Source organism: Chroicocephalus ridibundus, chromosome 3 (genome assembly GCF_963924245.1).
Source record: "Chroicocephalus ridibundus chromosome 3, bChrRid1.1, whole genome shotgun sequence".
Classification (NCBI taxonomy): domain Eukaryota; kingdom Metazoa; phylum Chordata; class Aves; order Charadriiformes; family Laridae; genus Chroicocephalus; species Chroicocephalus ridibundus.
Window position 1 is genome coordinate 5,417,134 of NC_086286.1, and position 15,245 is coordinate 5,432,378.

Genomic DNA, 15,245 nt, shown 5'->3' on the forward strand with positions numbered 1-15,245 from the left:
TAGCTGTACGTTGAGGAGAAAAAAAATGTAGTGTTCCTCACTGGGAGATATTTAAGAGGTAATGTATCTTTAAGTGTCTCCGCCTCTGGATCCACCCACTTCTTGATAGCTGCAGCAGTCTTGTTGACTCATAGAAGCTGTGTTCATACAATAGCCAGCAATGAGCAGTATTTTTCAGAGATTTTAAGAGCACACCTCCTGATATGTATTTCGCGTTCTAGCTTGCTGGGACTGAAGGTATATGAAAGAAACAGTTTTAAGTTTCTAAGATATTGCAAAAGATAGTTCCTCCTCTCATCCTGGAAAATCCTGACAGACCAGTTGGATACCTTTCAGGCCTTAACCAAGAACTTTATCTGCTCGTCCTACTGTCTTTTTTAAAGTAGAAAGACCTGAGACACCCTTAAGAACTGAGAATCTGACTAATTTAAACAGATGGCTAATCCCAGTGCTGTCTGCAATGGACATCTACATCATCATCATCAGAAACAGAATAACCTCTTAAAAAGTGGAATCTGTAAGAAAAATGGAATTACTAAAGGAATTAAGGTAAGGTTTATTTGTTTACCCTAATTGCCTCAATATTGAAAACAAACAGGTAGTTGCAACATTAGTTATTAAGCTAGTTTTATGGCGGTCTTAGTCTCCATTGAACAGGTTGTATGGATTAGCCTGTGTGTTAGTTTTATAATCTTGAGACCTGAAGCTGCTTTTTTTTTTTTTTTTTTTTTTGGTATCATCCTAAACTGTAGTGAGAGTTGTGAATGCTCATGCAACATACGGTTGGTCCCGTGGACTAACTAGCCTCTAGTTCATATCAGACACATGCATGCCGAAATGTAGTAGTTTCCTTCTAAAGCTTAACCGATGGTGAAGTTGACTTTGCAATGCATTAATCACTAGTGGAAAGCCGTTTTATCAACTTAAAGTGTGTGTGCAGAGGTTTTTAAAGTGTGATTTATTGCTGTAGAAGTATAACCAAAAAAATGTACACAGGGGAAGCTGTCTTTTCTTGATGTTTACATTACTGTAAGGGTCATTTAACTGGTGCCTGCACTTTACTGATGCCTGCTCTCCAGCCTTGTACTGCTTGAAATCCAAGTCAGTTTACTTACTGTTTTCTCAAGCTGTGCTATTTGAAACCAGTGCTTCTCATCTATGTGAACATGTTGTAGAACAGTTGGCATGCAGCATCCTGAAGAATGAACCACAAAAAGAAAGGTATGCACAAATCTTAGATGTCGTCCACCTGCAGTACCTGTTCTAACTGGGAACATACTGTGTCTGTCTTGAAGTGTCCTAATTCTGGATCTTGATGTGATCATTAGTAGAAAGCCTTGTAGTGACTAGAAAAAGGCTGGCTTTACCGCGCGGTGTGATGGGGAGAGGGGGATGGAGGAGGTTGCCTTTGGAGCCTGAGTGCTCACCTGACTGTCCCTGTTGAAAGCTTTAGACAAGAACTGCGGCAGGCCCCGCTGTTTTACAAATAAACTGCTATCTTATGTCTTTGTCTAAATGGGCCTGTCATGCACCTAGCACTCTAATGAAGGCACGCCCAGTGTCATGCTTAATGGTTGTCTGGCTTTAGGTGTCTCCCTTGGTATGGGTGTTTCCCAATCATTGGCTTGTGTAGGATGAGGAAAGCAAAAAAAGCTTGTGCAATGACTGAAAAGGCCTTTCTTGGGATTCGCTTCCAGAAATCTACTCTAGCATCCTTTTATATATCACATATTTCATCATTTCATCATTATCATCTATTTCATCATTTTATATATTAGCTATTTGCCACAATGATGCCTGAAATCTTTGCTTTCGGTTTGAGTGGAAAATTTCAAGGACTAACTAAGCCTTGACATTCAGTTATTGTTAACCTGCTGCAAATGAGTGGTTTTGAAAGCAGTAGACTCCCAGGAGGGGATTAATTCGGATTTCCTCCTTAATAGGAAAGACGCGGCTAGAGAAATAAAGTAGAATTTTACTGAGGGTGAGCAAAAAGGAAGTAAAAAGTGGCCCGAAAGGGGTGGCAAAGAAATGAAGGCAACGTTAGTAGACGTATGTGCTAGATTAGTGAAGTCTTACAAGCACGGTATGGTTGGAGGAGAAGGGGTTTTACCCTGCTGTGTGAGGAGTGAAAGCACTGAACCAATGCCATCCACAGCTTGAGGAAGTGGTGAGGAAGTGAAGCCTTAGAAAGTTCAGGAGGTTTGTCAAAGGTAGATTTGGTAAGTGCCGGTCTAGGACTGTGTTCCGAACTACATACCATTTCCCCTCTCTTCCTGCTTCAAACCCAGATTGGGAAAGAAGGAAACAATAACAGACGAGAGTCCTGTATGAACCAGGAATCTCATTCCTGGTAGGAATCTCCCCATTCCTGTCTGGTCTGTTTCCCCGCCCCAGCTGCCTCACCCTGTTCGGTGCTTATGCTTTATCCTATTTTACAGGAACAGATACTGTTCCTTCCTGCCTGATCTGTTTACACGGCTTACTGCTGTAGGTGTGCGACTTCACACAGTCTTCCAGTGTCTTTATATTTGCAACACCTCGCCGAGGTGTGCTTCCCACTTTATAGCTGGGATCTGAGGAGCAGGGAATATGGCAGCTGGGTGCACAAGGAAGCCGTACCCAGGTTTGCGTGATTCCAGTCTTCCTCCTCCCTTCCTCTTCCTTTGCTCTTTCTCCACCTTGCCCCGATTTCCCCTAGCACTCTGACACACGCACACGTATGTGTACTTTACTGCCTGTTCAGTTAATTAATTCACCATTAAACACCTTACATCGGAGGGGAAATATAGTGCTGGGCTATTCAGGGGACGTGACTGCTGACGCCGGTTCTAGCACTTGAGACTTGCGGCAGTTCGGAAACTCTTGGGGTTACAGTTACAGCTGTGTTGCTTTGCAGGGAGGGGAGGAGGGAGACGTGCTCTGCTTTGAGAGAGGCAGCTGGTGGTGCAGAGGATGCCAGTGAGGACATGGTGCAGTATGAAGGCTTCTAAGCCAGGAATATGTAGCAATAGTTGCACACAACTGACTGACCGGAACATCAGGCTTTGCAGAAATCGGCTCCATAAACCCTTCTTTTTTCTAGGGAGCCCACAGGAAATGCTGGCTTTGGAAACGCTGGTTTTGAAAACTCTGGCTCCGGAACAATGTGTTTTGCATCTTAATGATGTAAGAAGATTTTGTGTGTCAGTGTGTGCATGACAGAAAGAGAGAAGCAATTTTGATACAGCAAAACCCCCAGGTTTCTGGAGAAAGGGTTTTGTTTAATGGGTTGGGGAAGGTTATTAGGGATGATCAAGTGTGGGGGAGTAGGGAGGCTTTCTTTGCTTCTAAGCAATCTGTGGCATACCAAGGACAGGAAGGAAGGTAGCTGAGTGATAAAGAAGCAGTGAAGCATCCCACCAGAAGAGAAGCTGTTGCTTTTGGGGAAGAGATATACCACTTTGGGGTGGGACTGCTTGTTTGAACAGCTCCTGTGATTATTTTAAGTCTGACTCACTCAATTCTAGCTGGATGCACAGACTTGTGTCCAGCATGAACACCGGGACTAACCATGTTCCCACAACCGTGCTGTGTCCTTGCATTCGTTGGAAGTTGGGCCACAGTAAGACCTCACCTTTGGGCGGTGGGTCACGGGCCGTGTCTTCTACTTCATTAGCGCTTATAACACAAGCGGATGCTTTATGTTCTTCCAGAACCTGTAGCCTGGACCTGCCTTTATCCAAAGCACAATTCAATAGCTAACCTATTTATTTATGTAACTGTAGTAGGCAGGAGAAGGTATTTTCCTAGTGATGGTTTCTTTTGCTGTTATATTGCTGTTGATTGGGTGTCAATCGTAGGGGACGTTGGATTTTTAAAATAATAAATATGTTTGTCCAGTGGAAACGTTTGTTTCCTACAGTAGACACGCAACAATTTTATTTCTTTGATAAATCATTTCCTTGGATGCCTTAGAGAGCTTCCAAGATGGTATAAAGCTACTTACAAATTTATTTTATTCTGTTCTGTATTGAGAATGGCAGTAGCCTGGGAGAAACTTGCAGTGAACGAGACTACAGCCTTTTCTGGGGCTTTCAAGCTCCCTTCTGAAAGCAAAAAAGAGCCTGGGATGAGATCAAACCTAGTAATATCTGCCCCACTTGTTTGATAGCTTGAAAATATGATAGCCTCTGGCATATGGGGGCTCTAAAATTAGGAAGCTGATTATATTTACCCTGTGACATCCAGACCTCCTCCTAACTGTTCTACTCCGCTATTGATTCAATACTCCAGCAGCCAATTTCAGTCCCTTCCGTGCTTTTGGCTCCCCTGCTTTTCTTCCTGTCCTTTGTGCACTGCAATGTCCCTTATTCCCCAATGAAGATCTTAAAGAAAACATTTTAAAAGAGAGTTATGAAAGGAATATGCCATGCAACTGTTCTCATAAGAATAATTTTCTTGTACCTTGTAAATGCCCTCTGTTCTTTCTTTGTGCATTGTCCTCTCACATACATAGATAGCACTTACTTCGTGTGCTTTTGCAGTAGTTAGTGTAACTGGGGCATTTTGGCTGCAAACTCAATCTAAATGTTAATGAGTCCTTTGGGGAAAAAAATAAGCTAATCCCCACAATTAGAGCCATGTGATAAGGCTTATTAATAAGAGAAAAGAAAGGAGGGAGGGTTAAGGCTGATCAGACTATAGCCTTTCCAAATGTTTTCAGCCTCAGCTGGGCAACCATAATGATCTACCAACAGAATGATTTTTTTTTTTCTTAAATATCTTCATTTTTTGGTGTTGCTTTGGGTAAAAACAACAATGAAAGGGGACTTCGTTATCTCCAGCTCATTCCATCTGCAGCACCTAAGCCTTTTGGACCTGTTCCATTGTGCATGTATTAGTGGAAAGTGCAATCCCCATCACCCCTCTGGGTTTCGTAGCTGTAGTGACAACAGGAAGATATTGAGAATTGGTTTCCAGTCAGAGTTCTCTACCAATTACTACACCTGTTGCTTCAGCGGCACCACAGACATGACCTTCTCATCCTCATTTCCTGCCTTCTCTTCTCCTTGGTTTCGAGCCCCAGAAATTTGTTGCTTTGCACCAGCACTCTCGGCTAATAATCACAGGTCTCAGATCCACACCCTTGTTTCTGTCATCTACCCTGCTATGTGATGATCTCAATGCATTGGAAGCAGGAAATGTTGAAGACGTCTTTCTGCAAACTGAGATGTGACCATTGTGTAGGTACATGTAACAGTCAACAACTCCTGTAGCAATGCTTTAAGTGTGTTGCATGAGACTTTGAATGCAAAGCTAGGGATTTTTCACGTAGCACAATGCGTTTCCAGTAGGGCTGGTGTCACTAACCTGTTAACATCTGGAAATCTCTAAATTCAGGTAATTAAATTTTGGAAGTTTAAGCCCTGGCAAAAATAGCATGCATTGATTTGCTTTGGCTTGAAAGACCTAGCAGGTCAGGTCTTTAGGGACAGCCTCCTCTTAGTACGAGAACAGCTCATCCTTGCACTTGTGAAAACAAGCAAGCGTATCAGGAGACTGGCTTAGCTAACCAAATAACCCATGCTGGAGCTCCAGTGCAAAAAAGCAGTATTCAAGAGGTAGAAGAAGGAACGGGCTACGAAAGAGGAATTTTGAAACACTGTAGGGGCATATAGGGATGGTGTTGGGAAAGCCCAAGCTTACCTGCAGTCGACGTTTGCAAGTGACATCAAGGGAAGCGAGAGCTTTTACTGTTACATTACTAGTAAATGAATAAACACGGAAAACGTGACCCATTGCTGAATGGCCCCATAATGTGACTTAGTGACTGCAGACGCAGGTGAAGCTGAGGTACTCCGTACTATCTTTGCCTCAGTTTTCACCAACAAAGTCTTCTAAGCCTCTGTGTCATCAAACTACCCCTAATGGAAGAAGATTGAGTCATGGATCCTCTTGAGAAATCTCAATCTGTACAAGTACATGGGACCAGAAGGGAAGCATCCAAATGTGCTGGCCTGATGTCATAGTGATATCACACACTATCATCTTTGAAAGGTATCAAAGAAGATCCCTGATAACTTAAGAAAGGCAAATTTTCTACCTGTCTTCAAAAGATAGATCACTTCTAGCAAAGGTTGTTTCTGTGAGCGTAGAGAGGAATGGGATTGGGAATAGCAAGCATGGGTGTACCAAAGATAAATGATGTTTGACTGATTTTCTTCTATGATGAAGTGACTAGATTTGTGAATGAGGAGAGAGCGATGGATGTCTTCTATCTTGACTTCAGCAATACCATCCTCATGGGCTACTTGGGACATTACGGTCTCTATGGGTAGACTACTGTATGGGTTAATAACTGGCTGGATCACTGGGCTCAAAGAGTAGTGGTTAATGGTTCATACTTTGCCTGGAGGCTGGAGAGGTTTCATATATGGGGGGGTGGGGGGGTGGGGAATAAATCAAGATGCAGATAACAGCAGTGGGACGTGTTGCTCTGGAGCCTCCATCATGGAGGCTTTCAGGACCCAGCTGGGCAAAACCCGACCCACGCTGCTGGGAATTTGCTGTTGACCCGCCTTTGAGACATGAGAATGAACCAGAGACCGGCTGAGGGCCCATCCAATCGAAGGGGGTCTGTGACCCTTTAGCGTATGGAGGCAGCATTTCTCTGGTGAGAGTCAGTTGCAGTGATAACTAAAAATGGACAGAACTGATGCAGAACGCCAGTGGGGCTTCTGTGGGTAATTACCTGGCAAGCAGCTTATTCTTGCTCAGCAGAGGTAATTAGTCAAAGAAAGCCATGAAGTGGCCAGTCCCATTGCCTGTCAACTTATGTCCCTTCAGCATGAGAATTAGTTACCTTTGCCAGCTGTAAGTGGCAGTCTAGCTTTCAGAAACAAGTAAGGTCGACCTGCTATGTCATCGAGGGACATAGCTGTCTGCGTTCCATTGCAGAAGCAAGTTCATTAATATAATGGGCAGAATAAGGTAATGGTTTAGGAACTGTCCGGGTCTCTCTCTGTGACACAGTCTGAGTCTGAGGACGCAGGAACAACCACAAAACCACGGACGAAATGCAGAGTAAATTTATTTTCATTGCCTCGCCGACCAGGGGATCCCCAAAGCAGCACCCGGGCAGGGACACACAAGCAGGGCTGCAGGCACCATGGAGCTTTCTCCATGTTAGAGGATCACCAGCCTTGCATTTTTTTTGCCTGTATTTCTGGGATTCGCACAGGTGTAGTTTACCATCGTGCTCTGATCTTTCTGACAGCAGGGCAGAAATCTCAAGCATGTTCCATAGGGTGCTTTTAAGTCTATCACAGTGTTATTGAACCACACGTGTTCTACTTGTCCAATACATAAGGCTAAACAATGAGTATGATGTATGTGTTTTTCGACACCTCAGCTGCAGGTCACTTGAGCGTGTTTATAATGCTCCTCACCAATCTTCCATTATTTTCCCACAATCTCTATAAAACCTGACTTTTTGCCAGAAAAATGGTTAACGTCATGCTGCCTCTCACAGCTTGCTGTTTGCAAGTGTGCAGTGGTGATTCAAATCCTGTTTTATAGGGTACTAGACAATCATAAAGAGCCCTTAATTTATCATGATACGCACGTCTGTTTCTGCTGCCAACAGATGTATGAGCTCTCTCATGGATTATTATTTTTTAATTTCTTTTAAAAGAAAATTAACTTTTGTTGTGGCTAGAACTGTGGCATTAACCAGCAAAACAGGAAATTAAATTTCCTTACAATGATCAGTGGCTCAGCCAGAGGATTCCTGCCATTCCTGGCAGCAAATTTTTCCACAGAAAAGACTTTTTAGAAAGCAACCAAGCCAGAAGTTTTGTGAGACTATTGTCTGAGAGAGTTGTCATTGTGGGATGGATGTTGAATTGGGAAGAAAAACGTCCTTTAAGGAGAAGAGCAGGCAGCAGGAACCAGCAGTATTGTGTGCCAGACCGAAGAGGAGCTGGAGCGTTTTGCACTTTAGGATATATTAATTCAGCCAGATAGCTAGACCCATTCAGCAAGATACCTTTAGTATAAAGCTGCGAGGTGAAGTGCTGTGTTTCCAGGACAGATGCTATCTATGTGCATCCACATCTTCAGCACAAAGTGGCATTTAATCTGTTCTGGCTAGGTGACTTTCTCCCTCCCGGAGTATTTTGAATTTCTGGGAGGACATCCAGTGTAGATGTAACATAGCAAAGTCTTGTATGTTCTTTGATCATCCCAGTCTTTTAGGAAATTACTCAGCTGTAGCCTTTCCTTTGTTCATTTGGCCAAGCGCAGGCTTTGGCATGTCTTGCTCTGTCATTTCCCTCTCTTCCAAAAAATCTGGGTTTCCCCCTCAGCCTACGAAGAAGTGAGGATGTATTCACTTAGCGACAGGAACATGGAAAGACAAATTTGCGGCGAAGAGCTGAGACTCGTAGCTGTTTCAGCTGACATCATGCTGTGCTCTGCTTCCTTCCAAGAACTTCCGTTTGAGTTTCTGCTTCCCTGTCGCTGCTGCTGATGATTCATGTGGTTTGAAGAGCTGCCATACATCCCCCTCTGTGATTCACATACAGCTATCTGGCACTTCAAGCGCACACATGGAATCACAGCGGCCATTTGTATGGTTTTGAGCTTCTTGGGGCGGTTCTGCAAGACAGTATGTCCCTGTATTTCAATTTCCTGTCTGTTCCTTGTGTCTCCACAAAACTTTGTGTTTGTCTTCTGAAAGGAACATTTCCTCCTTCTGTGGTTGCACTTCCCGAAGGTAAAGGTAGCTGTGATAAGGCATTTGTGGACGCTGTTATGGGGGAGATCTGTGAAGATCCCAAGCCACTGCCCAGAGAGGGCAGGATACAGGTGTTCCCACCCAGTCCTGGCAGTCACGTGTCACTGACTGTAGGGATTCAGATGGGAACCTTGGAGGCCAGAGAATATAACTTGAGAAGTAAATTTAAGACCACTTGTGCTTGTCCCATTGTACCTCATTGTTGGCTGTTCCCCGAAAGAATCCCAGACCCGTGATCTGGTCAAATGTATCTCGTACTTGGGCCACCTGCTGATCAGCCTCAAAGTTTCAGGTGCTACACAGATACCAATGAAGCAATTCAAAGTGAATAAGCTTCTGTTGAAAGCACTTCATGGTCCGAGAAAGCATTTGAAAAATCTGTATGTTTTCCCAGCTTTTTAAGATCATATTCGTGTAAGTTCATGAATTTGAGCTTTTGAACATCCATCAGTCTCTTGACATCAGGCATGCTCAAAGGGAACATTTTACTTTGTCTCTGGCACAAAAAAATGTGCCTGCACGTCTCTTGATGTCATATCTTCTTTATATAAGGCATTGCTCTCCTGTGCAATTTTTTCCTTGCATCATTGTTATATAAAGAGCTTTTTTGTTTGCATATGTGGGTGGTAAGATTGTTTGGGAGGTTCTAGCAGGTACCAGGGTGTGTTAATCCTGAAGGGGGAAATCTTCTTGTGTTTCTGTTGTTTTATTTTGATCGCAAAGGAAACAAACCCTGTTCAGACTGTTTTGAGGCAATTTCCACCCCTTTTCCTTTCATCTAATCACAGTCATCCTTCAGCTATGGGCCCGTCATCCTCTGTTTCTTTTCACTTGCTTTAGGTTATAAAAGAACCAATAGTGAGATTTTTATAAGCCTTTAGGTATTGGATTGGTGCATCTGTGGGTGAATATACAAGGGGTGTTACAAAGTAGATTCTACTTTCTGTGTATGTGCAGCCCAGTTTTGTCCTAGCTTAAGACATACAAAATTACTTTATCTACACCTTTTAAAGAAAAAAGTTAACATTTCTGTTTCCCATTCTGTGACAAGTATGTTGTTGATACATGCTAAGTCTACCTGCTTGTTCTTAAAATCTACACATGTTTTCAGGGGATAAAAAGCTTATCAATTCTGTAATCTGTCTTTATTTTCGGAAGTATATTGATGGAACCAGTATGTTGACGTGCAGTAACGTGAAATGTTGGATATGCTGTGTGCATTAGTAAGACTTGGCAAAGTAATTATGAGTAAGTTTGTGTCCTGAGACAGGAGACACGTGCTTTGGGAACTGAGTAGCAGCTTTAATAAAATTCAGTTTCACCTTGGGTTAAGCCTTTTGTCCCCTTTTGTAATTTATTGCATGCCTGAAAATGAATTAATTAGCCTCCTCACATCTCTTGCTCACCGGTGAAAGCCAAAGAAATAAAATTCTGCAAAAGATAGTGTCTTTAACCAGAGATACACGGGATCAAGAAAGGCTGCAAGGAGGCTATCCTGGTTTTGTATGCTGAGCAGGCTGGCCCCGAAGTCCTGGCCCTTGGGCATTGGTACTCAGTGTAGAAACCTGGCAGAGGACTTGTTGTTACAGCAGCAGTTTTCAGCAGAAGATAATGTCTACAAGAGCCTTCTATCTCCCTCCATGTACAACGTCTTCCCAAGCACACAGGTTCACCTGCCCCATTTCCAACAAGCATTTCTCTGCAGTTCATCAGCATCTTGGCTCTTCCTAAATTTCTGTTGTGACTAGACAAATCTTTTCTCTTTATTGTCTTAGGAAGTCCTGTCGTCGCCTCTTTGACTTGGTAAAGAAATCACTGTGGCTTTTGCATTAGGGGTCCATCTCTGGAGGTTACACAAGAGTGAAAGTCAACAGACTCTCTACGAGTAATGAACAAGACAGCATTTCCAAGCGTGACAGATCAAACATGGAGCTCGGCCAGCTTCCACTTCTCCCCCCCCCCAGCCCAAAGTATCAATTAATTGATGCTTTTGAAAATGTTGGCATGAACTTCTTTATGCTTTCAGCACAGCATGATTAAAGCAAGCAAATCAGAAGGTAAAAATGAATTTTACCCATCAATAGGTGGAAAATATTTTAAAATTTGCAGAGATAAGGTACTATTAGTAGTTTTTTATATCTGTGATTCAGTATAGCTGGAGACCTTTTGAAAAATTCTCGCATGTGGGCTGAGAATTACACGGGTTTATGTAAGTGAAGTGAAGCATGTTTTCATTTGATTTTGTCGGTAGTATTATCAGAGACTTTGGCTTTTTTGACTGTTTCAGTACGTATCTGATGAGCAGCAAAGCATTGTAATCCTGTGATTTTGTTATAAAGATGTTAACGTTTACAGGAAACAAAATTTCATTCAATGACAAGTTATGCAAACTCTTAAAATGTCAGGTAGGCATGCTTATTTTTATGCCCTGCTGAACACTTTATAAGTGTCAAAAATGTATCTGGATGGGGAAGGGGAGTGTTGTATGAGGGGAAAAAAAACCCACCTGCATAGTTTGTTCTTTCAGCGTGGTAACAATATACAATCTCAGTTGGTTTTGGCCTCATTTCCTATAGAAACAAGACGTATTTAGTGATACTGTCTGTCAACTCCTTAACAACTTGTGAAATAGTTGGCCATTTTCAGTCAGATTTGACAGAGGCATATCATCCACTCTTTCCTTAAAGTAGGCGGGTGGGCACAGGAGAAAGGCCTTGCACGTTCCCCGCTGAAAGAGAAGCTGCGGTGTGAACACCTTCCTCCAGTACCCCGAGAATCTGCAGTAGAAAGGAGATTTGATCTATGTCCCAAATGAGAAGGAAGTTTCTGTCAGTGTGTTGCTTTGTTTGACGCCAAAGTTAGTCAACATGAGACACAGGTAGAAACCCAGAATTTATTATTCCCAGACTTCACAGCGCTCTGTGTACTTCTGCTCTCATTTCTGCATGGCACGCGTCTTATCGCTGCATTTCTCTGGAATTTATTTAGTCTGTAAACTTCCTGAGATAAAGACTTTATTTTCTGGCCTTTTCTTGTAAAATACTCGGTACACATAGGAGCAGTATCTATTAGGTGTACCTTCATTCACAGGGGTTTCCATCAAAGTCTTCCCCCTTTCTCAAATGCCAGTCATTTGTTATCAGTATTGTGCAAGGCAGTTTACCTGTCTCCTGTTCTAGTTGCTGCTAGTAAGTCAGGATAGAAAAGTGTATCTTGGTCTCATTTCTCATGGGACATTTCTCCTCTACCAGTCTATAGACAGGTGAAACTTGAGTTTTAGTTAAATGTTATTTTTTTGCAGTAATTCAACTCTAATTTGGTCATGCATCTTCAGAGGAGACTGGTCCAAAGGTGAGCAGATTCAAACTCATCGTTGTCATCTGGCTGGTGTTTACCCATTTCACAAAGGCTGCGTGATTTCAGTTCACCTCCTGTTGATCAAGCATCTCACCTGCTCCGCAATGGCGTTCTAGTGGGGGCTGTATTTCAGGACACAAGCATAAAGACAGAAATGGAATGGATGCAAACCGCTCACTTGATGACCGGTAGTTCCTGTAAGCTTGGGCTGAAGATTGATGTTTAGGCATCCGAGAGAGCTCTTCCTTGAGATTTAGGCAATCATAATTCAAGTATTTTCTTTTTCAGGGCTACGCATAGAATAACTTGAATAGTGTGGAAAGCCTGCTAAAGAGCTTTTAACCAGATATCCACCAAAGACTTCTGTCTAAAAAATGTGGTCTAAAAGACTGCCAGAGGCTGGGTTGAAGGTTCTTTAGTTTTCCTATTTTGAAAACTATTTTGAGTCACGTCTTGCTGGGAAGCTGATAAAATACCTTCGCACTCTGACACTTCTCAGTAAGTAACCACAGTGGTTGACTGACAGTAATTTGCAGACTTTACTGTTTGCTGCTTATGCCTATCTTCCTTTTTTCCATCCCTGTACATCTTCCTGCTTTATGGCTAACATTTCAAGGAGTTTGTGATTTGGGGGATTTTTTTCAGCCCATATTGTTCAACATGTAAGGTTTAGCAAAGCTCATAAACAACACCCTTTTAACAATTGCGTAGGGGAGAACATTGCTAGGACTTTGAGACTTTCTGCGTTTTGAAAAGAGAATTAAATTGGGGAAAAAAAAAATCAAAACCACACGCACATGCAAGACATTACAAGGGAAGGAGGTCCCTAAAACTGCCAGAAATAGGTCTTTATATATGGATACTGGTCACTTTTAGAACAGAAAAATTAATTCTCGAGCTACATAATATCTAATTTATCTAATATTGCTTCGTTTCACATATGCAGATCACTCATGAGCTAGATACAAAGCCACGTATGTCATAAGCCGAGCAGGTTGCAATTATAAATGAACAGTTGGGTTTAGGTCCCACTTTCACATCTGTTATGAGAAGAGCGTACTTGTGAATACGACATGCCTGCCTGGCACAATATCTTATTATTCAAGTGGCAATATCAGGGACAAGGAATCATAGTTGAAGTTTTGTAACTCCTCACTTTCAAGTCAAGGTCAGTAAAACCTGTATTAGTCAACGGAAGGGACAAAGCTCTCACAAGTGACAATCGGCCAGTCAGGTGGAAAAGGGGGAGATAGATAAAGCAGTGGTTGAACTGGAGAGTCTGGCTTGCTTGGTTGTCCCAAGGAGCGAGCTGCGTTCAGCGGTGAGGTAGTGCTGGGGTGGAGTGAGGTGGAGCTGCCCGAGGGAGCAAAATGCACTGTGAGAACTAGGTCAGGGGAGTGCCGAGCTCGCCGGGGTGCCGGCGTAGCCAGAGGCTAGAGAGGGAAAGCCAAGAGGAGGTGAAAGGTGGATGGGTTGAGTCTGTGGCAGGTGATTTCAGCCAGGGTGAAGGCAAGGAAACCAAGGGGAAGGAGTGGTGCAAGGAGGGGAAGATGTAGATCTGTAAGCAGCTGCAGTCTCAAAGGGAGTTGGGTGTTTTGTGGTTGTTTTTTTTTTTTCTTCCTTTTTTTGCAAGTAGCAAAGAAATAGGACTTGTAAGCAGGTAGCTGCAGAAATATGTATCGTTTCACAGCCAGCATGTGTATTGACTAACACGTAGTACTCTGAAACGAAATACGTTAGTGTCGACTGAACGTTTAGTTAAAACAAAAGCAGCAGTGGCTGCTACCGCCAGTTTTTTTAGCATATTCCCACTAGGAGAATTCTAGCATAACCCTTATTTGTAACTGTTTGCAACACACTTGTTCAGTTCATCTGGACTAGTAAGAGTGCCTTCATCCATTTCGTCCTACGTTCTTCAAGAATATACTTAAATTTTACAGTTTTCTTTCCAAATCCAAAATTGGGCTGTAGTATTTCTGGGGAAATGTGGTCTCCTCTTTGCTATGTCTCTTAAGATATCAGAAGCTGATTTGAGGGCTGTGTGGGACTGAGATCTTAGGAAATGAGGATAGAGTTGCAGTTTTGTGTGTAGGAATGCAAGCCTTCCACATTATTCTACTGAGGTTTGTGACACAGGAAAAAGTTGGTCACGCTTAGCTCTCATTCACTCTGGAGACACGGGGACGTATATGGAATTTCAAAAATAAATCAGCTCTGCTTTGCAAACGAAGCGGTCAGATTTTTTTGAATGGCTGCCACAGAAAATAAAAGTCTTTCAAAATTCTGTGGTCTGTGATCCTTTCTGCTGGTAGCGCAGGAATGCTTGTGTCACATATTTTCCATTCTTGGCATGAATTTACTCCCTCAGAGGTTATGTTCTGTTTTAATGCAAATAATCTACATGGTGTGATGCACCTGACTGAGGGTGCTTTAAAGATTTGAGATTTGACATTCCATTACAGTCAAGACAAAAGTGATAATCTGAACCTTAAGCGTAATTATATTTTTATTTTCTGTACTTTTCTGTATATCTTCACTTACCACTGCTCTGTCTGACAGTTGAATTTTCAGTTCTCTAGGCATGGTATAGGACACAGTCTTATTACTTGGCTGTCCTCGAGCAATTTTGGCATACAGTAGGTAGATCTAGCCAAGCCTACCTTTTCGAGCAATGGTATGGTAGAATCCCGGTTTGGATACTCTTCCATTATATAGGGTTTTTTCTTTCCAAAAGAACTTCTTAGCTGTTTTGTTCAGCAACAAATAACAGAGGATACTGGATTTTAGCCCCATGCTTTGGCTTACAGTGATCTGTGAGAATGAGCAGCAATGCATTTGGTCAGGCAAACCTGTAAGTAAACTACATGAAAACAGAATTTACGTTTTGGAGTATTTGACATGAAATCATATAATCTCTCTGCATGCTTTTCTCTGACTCTTCTGAAATGGGCATAGCTTTTTGTCGGTACGTTTCAAAGTCCTTCAAGGAAGCCAGTGACTTTCACTGTACGTTTCTATCGCATTTCCACACAACAGCTCCAGTGGACATGGATATACTGAGCACTTAGCTCTGAACTGCCTTAAACCCTCCTTTCATCCAAAAGGAGAA

The 15,245-nt window shown here is 42.6% G+C and overlaps 1 protein-coding gene across 5 annotated transcripts in view; it reads left to right on the forward strand.

Annotated features, from left to right (window-relative positions):
- SPTLC3 (serine palmitoyltransferase long chain base subunit 3) overlaps positions 1 to 15,245 on the forward strand; it is a 333,553-nt gene that overhangs the window by 223,387 nt on the left and 94,921 nt on the right. For all 5 annotated transcript variants that reach the window (XR_010070121.1, XR_010070120.1, XR_010070122.1 and 2 more), the window contains one exon: positions 436 to 549. Coding sequence is in view for 1 of the 5 variants with exons in the window: in XM_063327823.1 (XP_063183893.1) it covers positions 436 to 549 (114 nt within the window). In the remaining 4 variants the exon portion in view is untranslated. The remainder of the gene's footprint in view (positions 1 to 435; positions 550 to 15,245) is intronic.